This window comes from Opisthocomus hoazin, chromosome 1 (assembly GCF_030867145.1).
Source record: "Opisthocomus hoazin isolate bOpiHoa1 chromosome 1, bOpiHoa1.hap1, whole genome shotgun sequence".
Taxonomy (NCBI): domain Eukaryota; kingdom Metazoa; phylum Chordata; class Aves; order Opisthocomiformes; family Opisthocomidae; genus Opisthocomus; species Opisthocomus hoazin.
The window spans coordinates 123879279-123900195 of record NC_134414.1 but is presented as its reverse complement, the minus strand read 5'-3'; the positions used below and the strand labels follow the sequence as shown (position 1 = coordinate 123900195).

General features: G+C 35.9%; 1 protein-coding gene across 8 annotated transcripts in view; it reads right to left on the bottom strand.

Moving 5' to 3' along the window:
• DCAF6 (DDB1 and CUL4 associated factor 6) overlaps positions 1-20917 on the bottom strand; it is a 93738-nt gene that overhangs the window by 10137 nt on the left and 62684 nt on the right. For 4 of the 8 annotated variants that reach the window (XM_075434724.1, XM_075434746.1, XM_075434755.1 and 1 more), the window contains 5 exons: positions 16541-16646; positions 12655-12770; positions 11779-11871; positions 11285-11606; positions 5662-5703 (listed from right to left, as the gene is read on the bottom strand). In XM_075434724.1, coding sequence (XP_075290839.1) covers positions 5662-5703; positions 11285-11606; positions 11779-11871; positions 12655-12770; positions 16541-16646 — 679 coding nt within the window. The remainder of the gene's footprint in view (positions 1-5661; positions 5704-11284; positions 11607-11778; positions 11872-12654; positions 12771-16540; positions 16647-20917) is intronic. The other 4 variants (XM_075434731.1, XM_075434763.1, XM_075434738.1 and 1 more) reach the window with 2 other exon arrangements.

Sequence of the window (20917 nt, the reverse complement as noted above, 5' to 3'; positions counted from 1 at the left end):
TGAAACAAAAACCAAAAAAAACCAACAAACTTCGAACTGTCATACTAAGATCATCTAATACAGTAAAGCTTTTAAGAGATATTTTAATACTTTTTTTTAATAGGAACTAGAAAAGATTTGTAAGCAGTAGCCAATAGATCCACTTAACAGTAGACTATTTATTATAATACATTTCTCAGAAGTTTGTCTAGTAAACAATCCCAGAAAAAAATAGACTATTACTACTTCCTTCATGAGAGTTTTGTATCGGCTCAAAATCTCTTATCTAGGCAATTTTCTAGTTCCTCCTTCTTACACTACACTACATAAATATAGTGTATTTGTCTGTCAGTCGTTACAATATACGGAGTCTCAAATTTAATCTACCACAGGTTTAAGAAGAGTGTTTTTCACAAAGTCTTCATAAAATGGAGGAAAAATAGATCTGCTTCAATGATCACAGAAATATTCTCCTCAACAGTTTACTTCTATGTGAAGGAAAAAGAAGGGGAGCGTGTATATGATAGGGTACATAAAACACTCACAGAAACTTTAAACAATTATTTGTACATATTTGGTTTTGTACTTGTTTTTAAAAAAGATCTTTTTTGTGTGAGCAAGTAAAAGCAAGAATCATGTAATAACAACCGCTCTGCTACCAACCGCATCAGTGATCACACGGCTTCGGAAACAGCACACACAGCTCTTCAGGACAGCAAGACCCTTTCAGTTTCAGAAGCACGCCTGCTAGCCTTACATCTATCACTTACTATGATTGCTATTTGTATTTTTTGTGTAGTTATCCACATTAATTAATTAATAAAAGATATGCAGTGAAAAAGCTGAGAAGTTAAACATCATTAGGATTGACAAAGCAGTAGACTTTAGCTATCTCAGAAGGGTTACTTGCTAGATAGCAGTAACAATTCTTGGGATTAGAAGATGATATTAAAGTAACTAATTGGGAACCCAAAGCAGTTTCTTGCATAACTTCTCATCTTAGCATCTCTAGAAAAATTAATCTCCTCCTCTAAATTCCCCTAAGCTTAAATGCAGACATCACAAAAAACCCTCAAGACTATTCAGCAGTCAGAGTAATGCATTTTTAAATAAAAGCTGAAGCACAGAAACAACTTTTGGTAAAAACACTGTCTTTCAACTGATGCTGTGAAAAGCTGGAGTGGAAGACTCAGCAGTCGGAAGGCTATTAAGCAGGTATTCTTTATCATGGGGTCGGGCACACGGTGGATCGCTCCTCCAAATACGCGTGCCAAACACCCTGTCATTTCAAGTTAAATACAATCACAATGTACATATTCATTATATTTTCAAGAAATGCTTAGCATATTCATGACTTTTCCAATAACTAATTAGCATATGTTAATATCTTTCATGCATGTCTTGTTAGCGTCCCTGAGTGGTCGTCGGGGGTCTTCAGATGAAGGCTTGTACTCTTCCTCACAATGTCCTCTGGCTGACCCTTGTTTCTGCGCAAACTCAGTTCTAAGATCACTCATACACTGTCCTTCCAGGTTGTTTTGCTCCGGTCTTGATGCCCTCTTGCTGCCTCTTTATCTCTGCAGCTTGGTGCATCTGCCCTCCCAAGGCCGAGCTGTCTAAATAACAGTATTTAGGAGTCTTTCTATCTTAGAGCTTTCCTGTCCCCCCCCAAAACAGTAAGTCAAGCTTGTCTAAGGAGCTTTATTTAGGAGCCTCTTTATCTTAGAGCTTTCCTGTCCGCTCAACACAGCAAGGATCTACTTTAGTTTAATTACAATCACTCTAGTAAGTGGAAATTTTACATTTACGGTATCACAACTAAATTGAGCTCTTAAAATTCCGATTTTGGGTCTCATTTTCAAAGGCATGAATGGATTGATATTTAGTTATCTTGTAAAGTCAATGATTATCTTTGACAGGAAGAATGCAGCCAAGCACATATGGCTGTAACCACAATACTGTTACCGGGCTCTCTAGTAACATGCTGCTAAAAGCAGGACCCTGGCAGAGGCAAGTCTTCTCCAGAAGAGATAAATATGAGCCCAATTGAATGATATTTCAGAGCAAAGAACGTTACAGGGAAAAGGATTCTCTCCGAGAGGTATTACTTTTCTATAACTACAGATTTTCTATATACTTTAAGTGACACAAAGAAAAAAACAATTTAAAAAATCCAACATATTTGTTTTCTTTCCTTTTTAATTTTCATTATTTGTTTTCTTTCCTTCTTAATTTTCATTTGTATTTGTGATAAGAAATTCCTGTCTGTGCCAACATAAACTTAGATAGAAAGCCTAATCACTTCGAGCATCAGCAGATACAGAAGAGCGCTGTGCAATTCGTGCCGTTCTGAAGTTCAGCCCAAGCTAAGCCTGACTGCGAGATGCTGCTTCCCTTGCAGCCTGTGTACTCTTCCAAGCACAAAATGTCAGATAATGAAATTTATGTACGTTGTGTTGGCACTCCTCAGGCAACTCCACCAACTGAAACAGTTATATTGCGTATTCACATTCAGGCATCAGATAATGAAGATGCCTGAAAAATGCTGGATATAAATTAATGTTATTAATTTTATGGTGCAGAAAACATTCGTTAGTGTAAAACGAATGAAACTGAACTTTGTTTTAGTTATGTCCTGATACTGTAGGCAGTGCTCTGACTTCAGAATAATTCAATACTAGCGGGTATAAAGCCTTTTTAAGTGTGTATTGCCAAATTTTGCAGTACCTTAGTTCAATATCTTGCAATAAAATTGGTGTGTGTAGTGTTAGTAAGATTGAGTCCAAGATTATGTATGGTACTTTCATTACTTCAATGGAGTGTGCCTTTTGGAAAGATAATTTTAAAATATTACTTCCAAAAGTAAGAATATAGACATGAACCAGAGCACAATTTTCTCCCTTATCAGCCAGGTTTGAAGTCTTCAAAGTTGATTGTTGTAAACATTAATTATCAAAAGCCCATTTAAATTAAGCTTAAATTAAGTGGAACAGGGATTTAGAAGCGAAGACATTGTGTTCTTTCAACTAAACATAGGTTCAAAGGAAAAAAACAAAACCCAAAACCACAAAACCTGATGCAGACTGATCCACAGCTATTTATTCTACATAGAGAGAAATGGAAAAGATGTAAACTTGTAAATTCAGCCTAAAAAAACCCCAAGATTGTCACATAGGGCATTTTCTCTATGTTTAGAAATTCTGAAGTGTATAAGGAATTTTTAAATGAAAATCTATGCAATTCGCACAATTAAATTACTAGTTTGTTTCTTATAGCATAAGATGTCCCATATTGCTCTTTAAAAAACATTTTTTTTGAGTGGTGTGGACCTCAGTTCCCAATCTCAGCAGTTTCCGGCTAACTAGCCCTGCATGTTTTAAAACAACTATGGTCGTCTACCAGTTAGAAGAGAGACAGTTAAAATGAATGTCACATTTTTCAAAAGAGGGCAAAATGAACAATTATCCATCAACTGAATCTGTAAACAATCTATAGGAATTCTGCTACAAACTTTGTTCCACTAGAGGTCCAGAGGTAGCGGCTGCAACAAAATTAATCTGGTGCCCTAGATAAATGCTTCTTCCAAACACTAGCAGACTGCAGACTGATCATCTCCCGAGTTAGGCTGCAGGAGTTGGCTACAGAGCTCACCTGCAGTTGCTTCCTTTCTCCATCCCTCTTTTCTCAGCTCTGATTACTTGACTAAAACAGTATTGATTCCTCCAGTATTAAGGATTTTTGTCACTTCTGAAGTTTCCAAATTTACTTACACAAACATTGTCTCTTTCTGATAAGTACCAGAAACCCTGGTTCCTTCTCTTCTGCTCTTTCAAGTTATTTTTCTTCCCCTCTTATTGCCATCTTCTCATTTGAACTATTTTCCCTATCCAAAACAACTGCAGGGAACCTAAGGTTTATGACCATTAATTTAGGACCTATTTCTCTGATGTCTTATGGTCATTTTTTTGTTGACTGTGTAGAGGAATCCACCTGCCAGCTACCACGCGCCTGCCCAAGAATTCCAACCACATGTCTTAACAAGCTGGCTCTCATCACCAAAGTCAAATCCAGCTCAGAAGGTGACTAAGTAATAAGCCATTGTACTGGCCTTTACCTCAACCCATGAGTTCTTTTACTTGTACCCTTCTGTTTTTCTCCCCCATCTCACTGGGGGAGAGTGAGCGAGCAGCTGTGTGGGGCTGAGCTGCCTGCCGAGGTTAACCCACAACCACCACATTAAAACAGATCGCTTTTCCAAACATCAAGATTTGCATATATTTCTGACTTTAATTACCAAATAACCATGTTCCTTTAAAGGCCCCTGAACCTATGGAAGAGATTTACTACTGCTGTCAAATTTCAAGCATTAAGACAGTTCAAAAACAAGGGCAAAACCATCATGTTAACAGCACACTAACTCTACCCTAAAGCCCAAGTTATTTCTCTGCTGATCATATAAAAACATGTTTGCTGTAATGCATTCCTAAGTCATTTCCTGGCCTTCCAACTCAACCAATGTTTCACCTCTTTTCAGCTACAAAACATTTTTACATTTTCACCTGATATGCTGCAGAATAACAATGCAAATCAGAGAAAAATATACTGCTAAAAAATTCTATGCTGAATGCATCATTCATTTTTATATTAAACTTACAGCAATATGAAATAAATATTCCTATGGGCTGTGCTGAAGAGCTAAAGAACTCCATGGTAAGCACGTCTAATATAGAAAGAATGCCCATCCTGAAATTTAAAGTACAAAAAATACACAGATTCCTGAACCTTTAAGAAAATTGACGAGTTAAATCCACGTATTCTAGCTGCAGCTAAGATTGGAATATAAGACAAAGAAATACAAGTCTGTGCTATTTTCCTGCATGCATTTAAAATACAGGACTCAGGCTACGTCTTTTATGAAATCGCATCCTGAGTCTTCTCCTTTCCAGCCACACAAAGCCAAGATGTTAATTTTCATCATTAGAAATACTTTGTGCCATTTCCCCTATATACAGCCTTTGGAATTAAATCACAGTAGATATTTTCTCCTTTCTATGGCACATGGCCAAACACAATTGCCCAAATTATGTTGGCCTCATATGTTCTTACAATTAATTCACTCAGGTATTACAAGGAGGAATATGAGATGTCACTTCTTCATTTAACTTCATTAAAAGAAATATTGCATAAAATTTAGCATGTCTCTTGCTAAAGATGTATTATCAAATATAGTGTTAATAATTATGCTCAGTTCCACAACCTTGTTCAGGAAAAAAAATATAAATTGTCTTTGATACATGTATTCTTACTTTTTTGTCCAGAACTGGGTGTTCTCTACTACCAGACAAAGCAAGTCAGCAGTGGCACATGCAAATGTAACACGTTCCTCAGCAGCTGAATAGAAGAGGTATTTGCTTTTCACAGACTACACACTTTTCAAATTCCATTAATTTCTATGGCACACAATAAAAAGGTTAATAGGTTGTTAAATGTATACACTGCCATTTCTTTTCCATTTCCATGCAGTACATGCAGCTAAATGTAACTCAAGCAATATGCTCCATAATTTATTGCATTTAAAGTATAGCAATTCTTAAAATGCCAGTTAGATATGAAAAACAAGAACCTGATAAATCCATTATACGGCAATAAAAAGGAGGAGGGGAGGAAAAAAAAATTAATTACCTCATTATTCTATCACCTATCGCTGTTCCTCTGATATTATATCTAGTAAAGGGAACAACAACTGAAGTCATTCAAAAATGCTGGGTATCATGTTTTTAACAGGTTAGCATCTATTACAATGTGTCCTCTACATATTCCAAGAAGAATAGAGAAGCCTCCTTCTCCTCAATGTGTTAGTATATGAGACTACTTTGATTTCAGCAAAAATATTATTCAGATTACATAACAGTATACACAGTTGATCTTATAAAATGCAGTAATTCTTCATAGATCATAGCAGAAGTGGAAGCAGCTGCATAATCATTTCCATCTGACATTCACATTTGTTTGAAATTTAACCTACTAATTTAACATTTTCCAGGCTTAGCCTCTGCTCATAGATCAGCTTCAGTCAATGTCCAAATAAAATTAATACAGTCATTTAAGTTGGAAAGCAGCCCTAGAGAGTAGTTTTGACTAATTTATGAAAATAAAGATCAATCCATTAGAAACTGTACTTTCTGTGCAGGTACTGGTGGATGAAAAGCTGGGCATGAGCCGAGAATGTGTGCTTGCAGTCCAGAGGCCAATCGTATCCTGGGCTGCATCAAGAGAAGCATGGCCAGCAGGTCCAGGGAGGTGATTCTGCCCCTCTACTCTGCTCTGGTGAGACCTCACCTGGAGTCCTGTGTCCAGCTCTGGAGCCCTCAGCACAGGAAAGGCACAGACCTGTTGAAGCAGGTCCAGAGGAGGGCCACAAAGATGATCAGAGGGCTGAAACACCTCTCCTCTGAGGAAAGGCTGAGAGAGTTGGGGCTGTTCAGCCTGGAGAAGAGAAGGCTCCGGGGACACTTTATAGCGGCCTTCCAGTACCTGAAGGGGCCCTACAAGAAGGCTGGAGAGGGACTTTTTGCAAGGGCATGGAGTGAGAGGACAAGGGGTAATGGCTTTAAACTGAAAGAGGATAGATTCAGATTAGATACAAGGAAGAAATTTTTTACAATGAGAGTGGTGAGGCACTGGAACAGGTTGCCCAGAGAAGCTGTGGCTGCCCCCTCCCTGGCAGTGTTCAAGGCCAGGCTGGCTGGGGCTTTGAGCAACCTGGTCTGGTGGAAGGTGTCCCTGCCCATTGCAGGAGGGTTGGACAAGATATCCTTTAAAGGCCCCTTCCAACCCAAAGCATTCTATGATTTTGCATAGATATTTTTTTCCCCACCGATTACATAGTACGGTACTAAGACAAGCCATATTCTCTGTCTCTGTTCCAACTGTATTTGCTGGACTTCGTAAGTTTTAAAGAAGATATGCTATGTGCATACTACGAGACTTAACAACCTGCATATCTCATATTTGTAAGAGACGGGATCTTTTCCTGTAGATTCCCTAAAATGCCCAGAAAGTAATTTTCTGAGTATCCAGCTAAATTGCTCTGCTGTACAAAACAGGTTTCATTTTTTTAAATCTAGAAATATTATGTGCAGTTCCTTATACACTTTGTTAAGAAGAGCATGTATTGATTAGCCCAACAAAAATTTTTTTAAAAGTCACCCAACTATTTAGCTTCTTTTAGTCACTGATGTTCACCATTCCTATAGTGATGCTCAGTGGCTACACAAATGCTACAGAAAAAAGTCAGACGTCACATTCTCAATTATTTCTTTCAAAGAAATGTCTTTCTGTGTCAAAGCTGTTCCTACCTGATTCCTAGTTAACACCCAGCTGACTTCACCTTTTTATCAGACAAAGGATTGTGGAATTGCTACAGATTTTGCTGCTCCTATTCTAAGTCCTTTTCAAAATCTTAAAGTGGGTGCAAACTTTGTGTTTCTGTATCTGTTGCAAAGTATTTCCTGATAGTTCAATTTCAGGTTAGCTGGTGAGAAACTATCTATCCTCATTGTGTTTTGAGATTTATAAGCATCCACGAAAAGAGATTATGTCCCTTACATCTGTTCTTAGATTATATGTAAGAGAGAAAAGGACCCAGTCCTTGGTTTGACAACATTAAAAGTTGAATTTGTACCCAAACAAACTTGAAATAACAGAAGATCTGTAAATATTAGATCTGTAAAACAGACAACATTCTATTCTTAAATCTTAAATCTACATCCACTGTACTAAAACTAAAGTGACATCAGTGGAATTGATGGAGCAGGAAGTTCTCCGTTTATTCAACTGCAAGTACTGTCAATAAAGCTAGCAGAAGGGTATTTCTGCCACTTCTTTTCCTTGAGAGGAAGTTTAAGATCATGACTTCAGAGCACAGAATCAGAACTCTACCCTTCGTTTCTCAGTGGAGAAAGCTGTACTTTACAGTGGGGAAAATGACTCTGAGACAGTGTCCTTTATCTTAATTTCCCTAACTGTGGAGTTTCTTAAGGTATATGAAAAACACAACCTAAAGAAACCTAAAATTGTTTGTAGATAAAACTAGTAATGCTATATACTGGAAAATGCTTATTAGTCCAACAGCTTTTAGCATTCTGTTTCAGAAGGCTACAGCCTTTATTTTTTATTCTAGAGAAAAATTAGAATTAAACTTTTTTTTTTTTTGCTACTGCATAAAACAGGTTCACAAAAGGTAAATTAGTGCAGGCTAGTCTTATAACCTTCTCCAGAAGGGAATTTAAAAAAAAAAAAAAAAAAAAAAAGACTCAAACAAAAAAGCCCTAAACCAACTCTCCCCTAGATATTCTAGAGAGAGAAAAATCTACTTTATTACTTCCGTATTAATGCCATTAATTATCTTAAACTTGAGAAATGAAATTTAGTAAAGGAATTGTTAGGTAACACAATTTACTAAGTGAGAAAAAAGAAAACATAAGGCTATAGAAAGCATACTGGTGGAGTTGAGCACCAGTCTTGCAGGTAATTTTGTTTAATGTATTGCTAACAGTCTTTGAGTAAAATGTAGGAATGTACTCATGCAGTGCATTGAGGACATGAGGTTGGATAACTTTATATACATATAGGGGACTGTAGGACCTTGAGAAAAAGAGATGGGTAGAAATTCAGTAGTATAAAATTGACAGTCTTACACTTCTGAGCTTCCTTCTGGTGAAAGATAAGAACACATTAATTAGAAATAACAAAGTAGGAAAGACTTTAGTATACCAACTGATCTTGTGTTTGATCACAAGCCACCACTATAAGACAGCCATAAGCAAGAGAGGAGGATATAACTACAGCTCACTTGTGTCTCAGAAAATCTTCTCTAGACCAAGAGTAATATTCATACTATTAATCTTAGCAAAATCCAAACAGTGCAGTGTGTGTAATTCTGGTCTACCATTTTCAGGAAAGAAGCGGAACATGGAAGACCACAGACAGGAATCAGCATGAGGGCAGAAAACCCACAAATTTTTACTGCTAAGAGTGAGAAAAATGTGGCACTCAGTCTAGTGAGACAAAAGCTGAAAATGGACAGCATGAACACCATTCAAATGGTAAGTACTGGGCATGAAAATTATTTCATTCAAAACAGTAAGTTAGCAAAAACCAAAACAACTAATTTTATTATATTCATACCCATTATAGCAGCAGTGTTTTGAGGTAGCTTCCCACTAGTTAAGGGGCCAAAGGGATTTCATATAAATTTGATCAGTTTATGAAAGGCAGCATATGCTAGAACAACTGTCACAGCAGTAGTAGACAGGACTTCCAGTTCCTTTCACTCTATTTCATATGAGATATAAATATGAAGAGGGCTTATAGCTAGCCTTAAGACCACCAGTGCCTGCTTTCTCTCTGGAAATCCAAATTCCTTTGAGCACACAGAGGGTCTTATTTTTCTTCAGTATCTCAGACGGCATTTAGAAACTCCTGAAACCAGAAGAATAGGACGGAACGTAATATAAACCTATATCTGACTGCTCAGAAGTTAAACTAGAAAAATTCACTGCTTGCACACGCACAAAAGCAGGACAAAATGAATTGGTCAGGCATTAAACCTGAGTAATGAAAGCCTAAAGGCAATCCTAAACCAATACTCACGACACAGCAACTTTTGTCAGATTTTATCTGGGGGAAGAATAAGGGAGCAGGGGGCTGTACAAAGAACTTTAATTATATCGTTGATTTAGTTGAATGATCTTTCCTATATGATAAATTTAAACTGCTACAGAAAGAAATCTCACAGCACACAAATGGAAAAAAACACGTCATCTGAAGTGTAACTTCATTTAAGATGTCCCCACTAGTGGGAAATTGTAACAGCAATACGATACCTGGAAGTGCCACTCTTACTGCATTACTACAAAAACTGTTACATCATAGAGACAACATAAGGTGCATGAAGAGAAGCTAAGAATCCTGCTCGAAAACAGAAAGGAGATTAAAACTGCAGGGCTTTTCACAGCTTGCTCTTCAATCACTAGACTGTAACAAACATTGACTTTGCAGTGGAAACTATTTCTGCCACTAGATATTTATCTGTAATTACTTAGTATAGTATGGAAAGTTAATGGATTAAGATGGAATCTGTATATATTGGCTTTTTCATAAAAACTGTCATTTAGTAAGCAGAATTGCTTGTGCTATGTAATAAGCAACAACTGACTGTTCTTTTTGTTACTACTGACAATGGGGTGGCTTATGACTTTTTTTTCAAACTGCAAATTATTCAAAACCTTTTCTATACACAACTATTAAATTCTTTCTGATTTCCTAATGAATACACATTGTAATGCTTCCTGTAAAGCATTCGCATTGGTAGCGTAAGAAATTAATAGCAAGATAACGCTGCCATTGAAAAGGATAAGAGTAAAGCTAAAACATCCGATGCTAGGTTACATAACATCTACAACAAGTAAAAAAGGTATTTTCTTGAGCCTAACAATAGAGATGTTGCTTAAATAATTATTACATCTTTTTAAAAGTCCAAGAATTGAAGTTAGTGAACAAAGGTATTAAACCAGCAATACCAGATTGGGGGCTGAGTTTACTGAATGATCAAATAAGCATGTAGAGCTGTTTATATTTTACAAGAAAAAAAAATACACAAAGCTTACTAAGTACACCTTTTATTAATCATGACGACTAGTAAGCTATCTTTTTTTTTAACTGCCATACATACGGACATTCAATAACCAACAAAAGGAAAAGGATTACAGAGTTTCTTCTTCAGAGAAAAAGAAGGATGAAAAATTGAACACATCAGTCTTAATGTATGTACTACAGACAAACACAGCATTGCTGAACAACAACAGTTAAAAGCTCTTGCTTTGCCAGAGTAAGAACACCTAAAGTATAGTTGAAAGAAAACGTAGGTCCCTGTACCTTGTACACAAATTTATGAACTTTCTATACTTATGACTACAGGGAGAATAATAAAAAATGAACTGCAAATATTTAGCACTGGGGTATTCAGCAGGCAACAAATAAGCACAAGCAGGTATTAGATCTGTAGGAGCTTGCCTGGCTAGGAGGGAAAATGTAGCTATACATATCTTACATATAGGCAAATTAGACTCAGTCCAAGCTCTTGGCTAGTTGTCAAGTACTTATTTTAAGCAAGGAATTTTTTTAATCAACAACTTATTTTAATCAAGGATATGATGAGACATGGGTTTCTAGATCTTCCATTAAAAAAAAAAAAAAAAAAGGCATTTTGCCAAGCAATAGCAGAGATAAGTATTCCCCTAACCTGTGTCCTGGTCCTCCTCGATACCTTGCCCCTGGGATCAGAACAGGATCATCATCGCTATCATCAGTTTCTTGGAGAGCTGAGGTCCTGGTAGAGGACTCATCTGGAGTTGCAAGCCCTGAGGATTCTGGGTGTGGTTGAGGTTCATCGTTTGCAGCAAGCGAGTTGGCAGTGGATTCAGTACTTTGACTTGAAATTTCTGGATTTGCATTTTTTTCACAGGAGGCTTCTCCCCCTACATTTCCAGAGACAGTGTCAACACTGGGGCCATTTTCTTCTAGTTGAATTCCAGAATGCTCAGGACCCGGTTTATCTGACACAGCTAACAGAAAATATCAGGGAACATAAGTCACAGCATTAATGATTACAGCCTATTTTAGAAGACATAAATGGTCACAGAAGTTAAATTATGCATACTGATTTTATATTGGAAATTTAGTTTTAGATTCTCTACTTCTTCACATAACTGTATTTAAAAGAGTACAGATACATACTTGCTTCTGCTGTCTCTACAGTTTCATCTGCAGTTTTCAGTTCTCCAGCACTTGTGTCTTCCTTGCAAGATTCATCAGGAACTCCTGAATTAACTTAATATTAAATCACATTATTTCATTTAGATGCACATCTATAATGCAAGCAAATCTAAATGATACTAGTACTCCTAGATCAAACCAATCAAATCGATCCCCTCCAAAGTCCACATCATTTTACTGAAATCTCAGACACTAACCACATAAAAGGCAGTATATATAAACCTATCTAGTTGCCCAGCTCAGTACACCAAGAAAAATTATTTGTTGTTCCTTAATATATTTACTATCCTATGCTACAAGAACTTTAGCTGCAAAAATAGCATTAATACTCTTGAAACAGATGACCACTTACTGAAAGCTATTAATTCTGAAGACGGAAATTAAGTTATCCCTCTATAAAAGGGGATTTTGTTTTTTAAAACATTTTTCTGGAACCAGTCATTTGACTTGACTGCCCTTTTTGCAATGAACTGAGTAAGACAACCACATGTAATAAAATACTGTGAAAGCTTGAAAGAAACGTAACAAAATACCTGGAACTTATTTATGATTGCAAAGTGCAGTTGTTCTATTTTTCGACACAAAATGGAGCAGAATATGTCCTTAAGAAAAAAGGTTTCTAGAACTAAAGACAGGATAAGTTAATTTTGTTTATATTTATTTGCAACTATCCCAGGTTGGTATCTTTTTCTTTCCTAAAAAAAGTCATGTTCTGTTATGGCTGTATTCTGCTTTCATCTGCATGTGTATGATTCTCCCATTGTGCTCAACGGTAGTCATGAACTTACGAGAGCAGAATTTTTACCTTAACATCACAGAAATAAAGCTCTATCTTACTTGTTTCTTCATCTTCAGGTCCTGACTCTTCAGAGGCTTTTGTTTTCAGAGAGTCTTCTTGGCCTTCAGTTTTGCAATGACTTCCACTCCCTCTAGAGCTTGAATTTGTGCTGCTCCTGGCAACATAATATGTAAAAAACCCAGTCATTTAGAAATAATGTAAATAGATAAGATCATTGCAATAGCACACCCTGACCATCATCGTCTTTCTCACTGCAATCTCACAATTCAGTAGCTCCTGGCAGCAGCTACAACTAACAACCCTCACAGCAATTTCAAAATTCTTTTATGTTCATCGCCACTCATCCCACACTATTCCTCTGCATCACAAAATCTTGTTCTCTCCTTCCTCCCCCTTTTTTTTTTTTTGAATCTTCAAATGATTTCTTCATTGCTTTTCAAAATATTGTGAGAACTTAAAAGTATTTGCTCTCTCTTTCACTATTTACACATTTTTTTCATGTATAAATGATCAGAGGTCTTATTAAAGGTATTACAAACTGTCAGCTGAGTACTAACAAATAATTGTATTCTATCCAATTAAAAAAAAATTTTCAGATAAAATTTACCAGGTTCTTCACCCTTAACTATCATTCCTGTACCTTTTGAGGCATGGACTTCCGATGTTGGCTTTCATTCCTTAAAGTTTTATTATTTCTCAAGATTTACTATAAGCTGGTACTTGAGATTTACTCCCCATTCATGTTTAGATAATTCTTGTGGAACACCAATTTCTTTTTACATTAAGGAAAATTATTCCTCAGGAAATAAGTAACACTGCTGTTCCGAATGTCATCAAAACTTATGCTTTTAGATTCTCTAAAAAAGACCTGTTTTAGGGAATGTAAAGCCTTGTTCCTGAGTGCTCTCATTCTCTCCTGTCCCATATCTGCATTGTGGCCTCAAACGTAAGCAAACTGCTGGACAAAAGCAGAAACAAAGATGAGTTATGAGAACTATAAACATGATTCTCAAGAATTTAGGCTGTATTGTTACAAGTATCTTCGTACCTGTGTATGTAATTACTAAACTATTTTATATGCAAAATTGCTAGAAGCAGCACAAATCATGCTCAGTCTAGATTCTTGAGAATCTAGTCTACACTTCAGTACTTTTATTTTTCGCATTAAATATGAGAGCTTTTACTCATCTTGATGAGCAATAGTCTGTTTCATTGCTGTATTGGATTTGGAGTACATAGAAAATTTTTGTTAGCCTTTACAGTATTTCTTCTAAATCAAGAATTTTACGGCATTGCTTCTGAATGGACAGATAACAAGGGTACTGCTAGACACCAAGTTGAAGATTTTTGCTATTTCATACCTTGTGATATAACCACTTCTATGAACTTAATCACAGTCTAAACACTTATGATTTTCTTTTTGACTCTTAGGTATCTACGTTCTAGCTCAATGATAATTTACATTCATGTATTACTCTGCTTTAATTTTTACTTCAATGTTATTTTTCACACCAGCAGTTACACAGAGAGGATGTTTTTGAGAGCGCAAAATAACACCCTGTACTTTCCTTACATCAAGCCTTATTATCTTCTTCCATAGCAGGTTTTCCATTTCCCCAGTTCTCCACATAACCCTTCCTTGAACCTCTGCCAACTTGAATCGGCTTTCTTGAAAGCACGATGCAGATGCACACAGCATTATAAGTCACAAAACAAAGCAGAGTTGAGCAGCAGCACCGGTAATTCTCATCCTTGGCTGAAGTTTCCCAGATGGTGACACCTAGAATCATATTTGCCTTTCTAGTAGCTGCATTACATTGAGAATGAAGTGACTGGCAGGTCCATGTCTTCCTCCATTTCATTTTCACAACACATCCAACTTTCAGATTAGGATTTTGTTATTTGTCCTCAACTGCATCATTTTGTAACATGGAATTGCATCCTACTTCTATTATTCCATTCTTTGGTACAATGTTTTTAAGTTAGCCTCTGAACTGATAATGCCTTGCAACTTTGTCCTGCTAGGAAACGCTTCTTCCTCTCACTACCCACACTACAGTACGCACTACAGAAGCTCCTTAAGTTAGCTTACCACCATGTTCAGTTTCTTTATTGATCTATCTGTCCCACCTTGAACAGAAATCCAACATTCAGTAAAGCATCAAATACTTTCTGGAAATCCAGACAGTTTCTCTCTATTACACCATGTGTATTTCTAGAAGCCACTCTTCTGTCAAATAAAAGGTACTGAAACAGGTACAATCTAGTTTCCATGATTTTATTTCCCATGTACTGCTTGTTTTAACATGCCTTTCTATCAGAACTGTCCTAAAGCCTTGAATATTGCTACCATTAGTGTCAAAAGATCATGATGTTTAGTCCTTCATTCTCCTTTGGTATTATATTTGTTGTTTATCATTCATGTGGTGCTAAGCCTTGGCCCAAAAGATTTGTTAAAATACTTGCTATTAGACAGAATATATTAATGAAATTATGCTTTAGTAGTTTTCACTTAGTCTTCACTTCCCCAATTACAGATTTTTGTAATGAGTAATTTTCCTGTCCCTCATCTCCATTCCCTGTACACTCTACTACTTCTTAGTGTTGTTTTTGAGGTAGCTGTTCATTCAAATTTTCAGATTCTTCAGAATCTTTTCAAATAGTTACTGATGTAAGTGTAAAGTGCATTTTTCAAATTTTGTTTTAGAATAAACACAGAAACAAAGTATTAATGTTGTTTAATAAAATTTCTTTTATGTTCTTTAATGTTGTTTAATAAAATTTCTTTTCAGTGTTACCGTGGTAGTAATATCTTACTATTACTTAAAAAAAACAACAAATGTACAAAACATTCACTAATGCTCTGTTCCTTTTGTGAAATTTGCCTATCCTAAAACATTCAACAAAGATGACTACAAAACTACATGCAGAACTAGTTAAAAGTATTACAGCAAAACTAGTTCTTTCAAAGCTTGCTGGATTTGGACTCTAAATAGAAATATAGTTTGGGAGACTGGTTGAATATAACTGTCACAGTATTTCAGATTCACATGGACAAAGTCTTTATTCTTGTGAAAACATACAGATCACTGTTTAAAGTTTCCAAACTGCTACGGGCAAGGCGTATGTTTTACATCTAAAGCCACAGAACTTACGAGTAGCTAAGTGTGGTGGGTTCTCCCCCCCCCCCAAGTAACAAATGCCAGCAAGCATTTCTACTTACTGTCTTCTACAATAATTTTGAAAGTATAAGCAAAGGAATAGAAGTAAGAGGAGATAAAATAAAGATTGTAGTTGTTTTGGGAGATCCTGACATGCTCCCGTGATAGACTTCAATACAAAACTAAGTAAGTCAGGCCAGTTAGACAGTATGCGTTATTATCTGAAAAGGATACCATCACTGTAATATCTAAGCAGTCCACAAAGGTGATATCTTAACCATATGCACTCATTAACACTCCTCAGACACAGAATTACTAATTGCACTGTTTTACAACTCAGGATCTGTACCACAGAAAGACTAATTTGGAGAATACCATATAAGAAGTCTGATAGAGCAGTGAATTAAAACTAAAGCGCTAGCCCCTGGACTACCTTTGCATCACTGTACTACCCTGCTTTAGTAAGATAGTGAACACTAATATTATGCTAGGGTTTAATGAAGATAGCATATTTCAAATTATGTTAGCATTAAAAAGACTTACAGTAATTATCACAAAACACCTTTGCATAAATTTCATGTTAAAGCATGACTCTCTTTTACGTTCTGAATGTGTTAAGGACTATAGCCATTTCAAATTGTCTATATACACCTAAAAATATACATATATCACATGGAAAAATAATTTATCTGTATCTGTGTTAGATGAGTGTCAGTGATATGTGCTGATCAATATCCAGTCAAAAATAAAATTAACTTCTTACCACTCATCAGTGAAGTCCAGTTTTATCGTGCTTGTAGTTGTTCCTTCTGTACTGTAGTGCAAACTTAAAACTGGTTCACCTGCTCCTGTTCGTGGCTTATCACTCTCTGTAAATATGGGGTTGATAAAGTTTGGACGGGCATCAATAACATACATAAAGCTGTTATAATTCTGAAGATTCATTTAATTATACTAACAAAGGCTGAATGTAGTAGTAACACGCACAAAGTCTATTTAAGATCTGTTACAGCCCAAGCAAAAAGTTAAAAAGTTTCAGAGTAAACACACCAAATTTGCAATGCTTTAAAAATAGCATAAAATTATTTGTATTTATAAGAGCAAACAAAGAAGATGTTGTCCTTCAACATGCAGGTAAATAAAATCGCAGATAGGTATGTATACACACAATACTATCCTTTATAAAGCAGATCCCTTTTCTATCAAGTATATTAATAATAAGAATATAAAAAGTTTTTTGAAGTGGTGTCCAGTCTTTTTTGCCTCAGTAAACACACATGAAAAAAGGTGATGATGAGATCTAGACACAGTCAGTGGTCTAGTAAAATCATCATGCCCTTTACTTTTTTTTCTACTTAGAACCCAGTCAACTACCAATATCCTTAGACCTGCTGCAAATTGTCAGCTAGTTGTCATAAAAAAACTGTAAATTCATGCTATGAGAGCTTTGGGGTTAAAAAACCTTTCACACTATAATAACTGTAAGCAGAAGAGGAGTACTTGCAAAATAAGCTATGCACAATGTCCAAATCAACAGAAGTGAATCAACTTGAAAGCCACTGCAAGTCTGCCAAACACCTGTTGCATATACAGTTTTAAAGACGTTCAGTGGGTTCCTTCAAAATAGAACTGCTCAATGACAACCATGCACCCACCTCCCTGGAGTAAAATTCATGGTGACTATCTATATGCATGGCATAATTGCCATGAATACTGAAGTCGCCTTTGGGCAATACTAAAAAGTTAATGGCAAGTACTATCAGGTTAAGCCTCGCTACAGCGGTGCAATTCTCTTAGAACTCAGATGGAAGAGTTTACTTAGCATTAGGCAGCACTCAAATGACTGCTAAGTAGCCTATGTATTCTTGCATTTCATGAATGCTGAGCTTTTTATCTCAGAACTGTTTGGACAAAACCATGTCACATTTTGTTTGGTTTATAGAGTACAGAAATTTGACTATAAGTATACTTGCAGGATTTGCAGGAGAATGACACAATAAAGTAAAAGGTTCAAATCATCTTTGAGTAAATATCAATTAAACTCTAACTTTCAATTCAAGCACAAACCTACAAATTCCCCCCCTAAAAAGGCTATTATTAAGCCAGTAACGGCTACAATACTGCCACATGATATTTATTTTAAAAAATACAATTAAATTACAGGAACTATAAAATAGCATATAAGAATTCAACCCAACGATCAATGCTCATATTTTTAAAACTGCTGACAGGCAGAAGCCCACTCACAAGGTCAGAGCAGTGGTCAGCTGCATGAAAGAACTTGAAATATGTGTTTCTACATATTCTGAAGAGAAATAAAAAAAAAACCCCAACTAACCAAAATAAAACGCAACAGCCCTGTAAAAAAAATGAAAATATTTTTATGGTAAAGAGAATGAACCAATTACAACCATGATCCTAATCGTACCTAAGGCATGGACTCCATTCTATGCAAAGAAAAGCTCACAGCCTCTCTAAAATAAAGGTTCCAGTTACACTCTTGTTAGAGTAGAACAAGGATTAAACTGATCAAAAGTAAGGTTTCCAGTTCCTGAAATAAACTGAGTAAGAAAAGAAATAAATGTAAGAAAATATTTTATAGCTGTGTATATAGATATTTTGAACAAAATGACATGTTTTTTCTTAACTAAACAGGTGCTTTCTGTATTTTTTGGCAACCTATTAGCAAGTATCTCTTAATATAAAAGTCTGTTCAAATTTTGAGCATCCCTTCCTAAGCAAGTACAAGTACTGATTGTTCCAACGTACTGCACAAGTCATCAGGAGCTGGACACTGAAAGAGTAAAAATTTACACAGCTGGAGAATTCTTTACCTTCCTTGTAATAGGAACAGATATGACATATCTTTGAACTGGGAACCCAGACAAGTAAAGAAAGAACAACTTACTGCCCTGAGTATTCCAAGACAGCCACCAAACAAAGACTATACTGTAACTTGATACCGCTATGCCACATTTGCTTCAGCACAAAACTAGTTAATACTACCGACCTAAGTAAGCAAACATCACTATCCTATAATGAACCAAACTGAATATTAGGCTTGTGTTGTAAAACTCAGATCATATTTTCATAACAGCGCTTTCCTGTCTTAAAATCTCAGCAACAAAAAAATTAACTAAGATGCATAAAGACTGTCCTCTGACTATGCTTAATGTGGAAGCAATGCTCATATTTATTCACACTCAAAAATTTGGAAGAATTGCTGTAGACTTATCCAAAGAGGGCACTGACTAACTGAGAAATTATTTTTACAAATTTCTAGAGATAGATAGCTGTTAAACCATACTGTGTAATAACTTTTTATTAAATCTACAATAACACGAGCTACAATTTGGATTGGGTCAGCTTCGTCTTTAAACTAGCTTTAGGGCATGAATTCGACACTAATAAGAGAAAGAAACTTTTTAAAAGACAGATGAGACAAGAAGCTGATAATAAACTGCACAGAATTAGTGTAGTTCACTATTTTACATCACACTTACACTGCTAATGAAAGCTGAATGGGAGCCTCTGTCAAGAAAGCTAATAAGCTTTGCCTAGTACATAATTGAACATTCTTTTAGAAAAGCCACACAAAATCCAGAAGTCGTGAACTTTTTGTTTTCAAGAACAACAACATGACTGGCAAAGACTGACTAGATCAGAATGAAGTACTGTCCTCTTTCACTACTAGGTTCATCCGCACATGATAAAAAACGAAGGCAAGAAAAGGAAAAGTTGCACAGCTTCTGTGATTAGGGAAGAGCTATTACCAAAACTATTAATCTGACTGCAAGCTCTAGTAGGGTAATAATTGCTCCAAGAGAAAGCTGTATCAACTTCTTACCAAACTCTATTCTAAATTCCTCAAAAATACCTTGAAACTTTGCTTAAATTTTACAGCCAAACACATTATACTTTTAAGATACTATCAACAACTTACAGTCTTATTTCATAAGCAATCCTGTCCTAGAACAGACACTCCCATGAAATGTTCCATTCTCCAGCTGCCTACAGGAGAAAGGTACTTTTGAACTACCACCCTTAAAACTGAAGACAAAATTTCATTCATAACCTTATTTAAAAAACTTCAAAAAGCAAAAACCACAACTGAAAGCAATACCCTCCTACACGCTTTTTCCCTTAGAAAATGAACCTGTCCAAGTGTAACTTCACAAAGATTGGAGCTCTTAACTATGAAGTGGTAACCACATAAAGACAGGTTTATAGATTGCATTACCTAGTTAAACTAACACTGTAAGGAACTTCAAGCTAGCTTCCCACATCTCAAATGCTTCTCTACTCACTAGTCTATTGGAAACCCTTGCACTAATTTGCAAATATCTAGAAATATCAGCAATCAGTATGGCTTCTGTGTATGCAGGAAGCAGCATTAAGATGGTATGGGATACATACACACATTTACACTTCAAAGTTATCAAGCTAGTTCTCTGGCTTCAGGTTCCCTCTTTATTCATACCAGTTCAGGTCACAACATTGCCTTTACACTGCAACAAATCTAAGAGCCACCCTCCACCACTATTACAATCACAGTGTAAAAAAAAAAAATTTTTTTAAATCCAGTCTAGATCACTGTAATCCATTTGAAACCATTTCGTACAGATGGGAATGACTTATAGCATCTGCTGGACTGCCAGAATAATGGCATTATAAATTTATATGTTTGTAATAAGTAACAAAAGCACTTTAAACCCATAAACAGTCTTAAAACCTAAATGCCGACAAAAGAGACTGGTCCAACGGAAGACAGCTGATTCAGTACCCAATTAAGAAAAGATAGGAATAAGAAAGAAAAATTATTTCTTTATATCAAGAACTCATAAAACTTCCTTCATTAGCTACTTACACTTTTTTGAGATTTCTGTTCCAATATGAAGTGAAACTAATGCAGTTTCACCTAAAAAATCCAACTGGATTTCAGCACATTATTCTTTCTGGTTATCATTTGGACAACATATTTCCTAACAAATTACCTCCTTTTCCAAATTCCTAGTTTTCCAAACTAGAAGTAACATTCTGTGTCTCTTCAAATGATCCTTACCACCACAAAAGAAAAACCTTTCCTTAAAACAATCAGAGAACTCGTCTACCAATAAAGTCTGGATAAACTAATGTATTT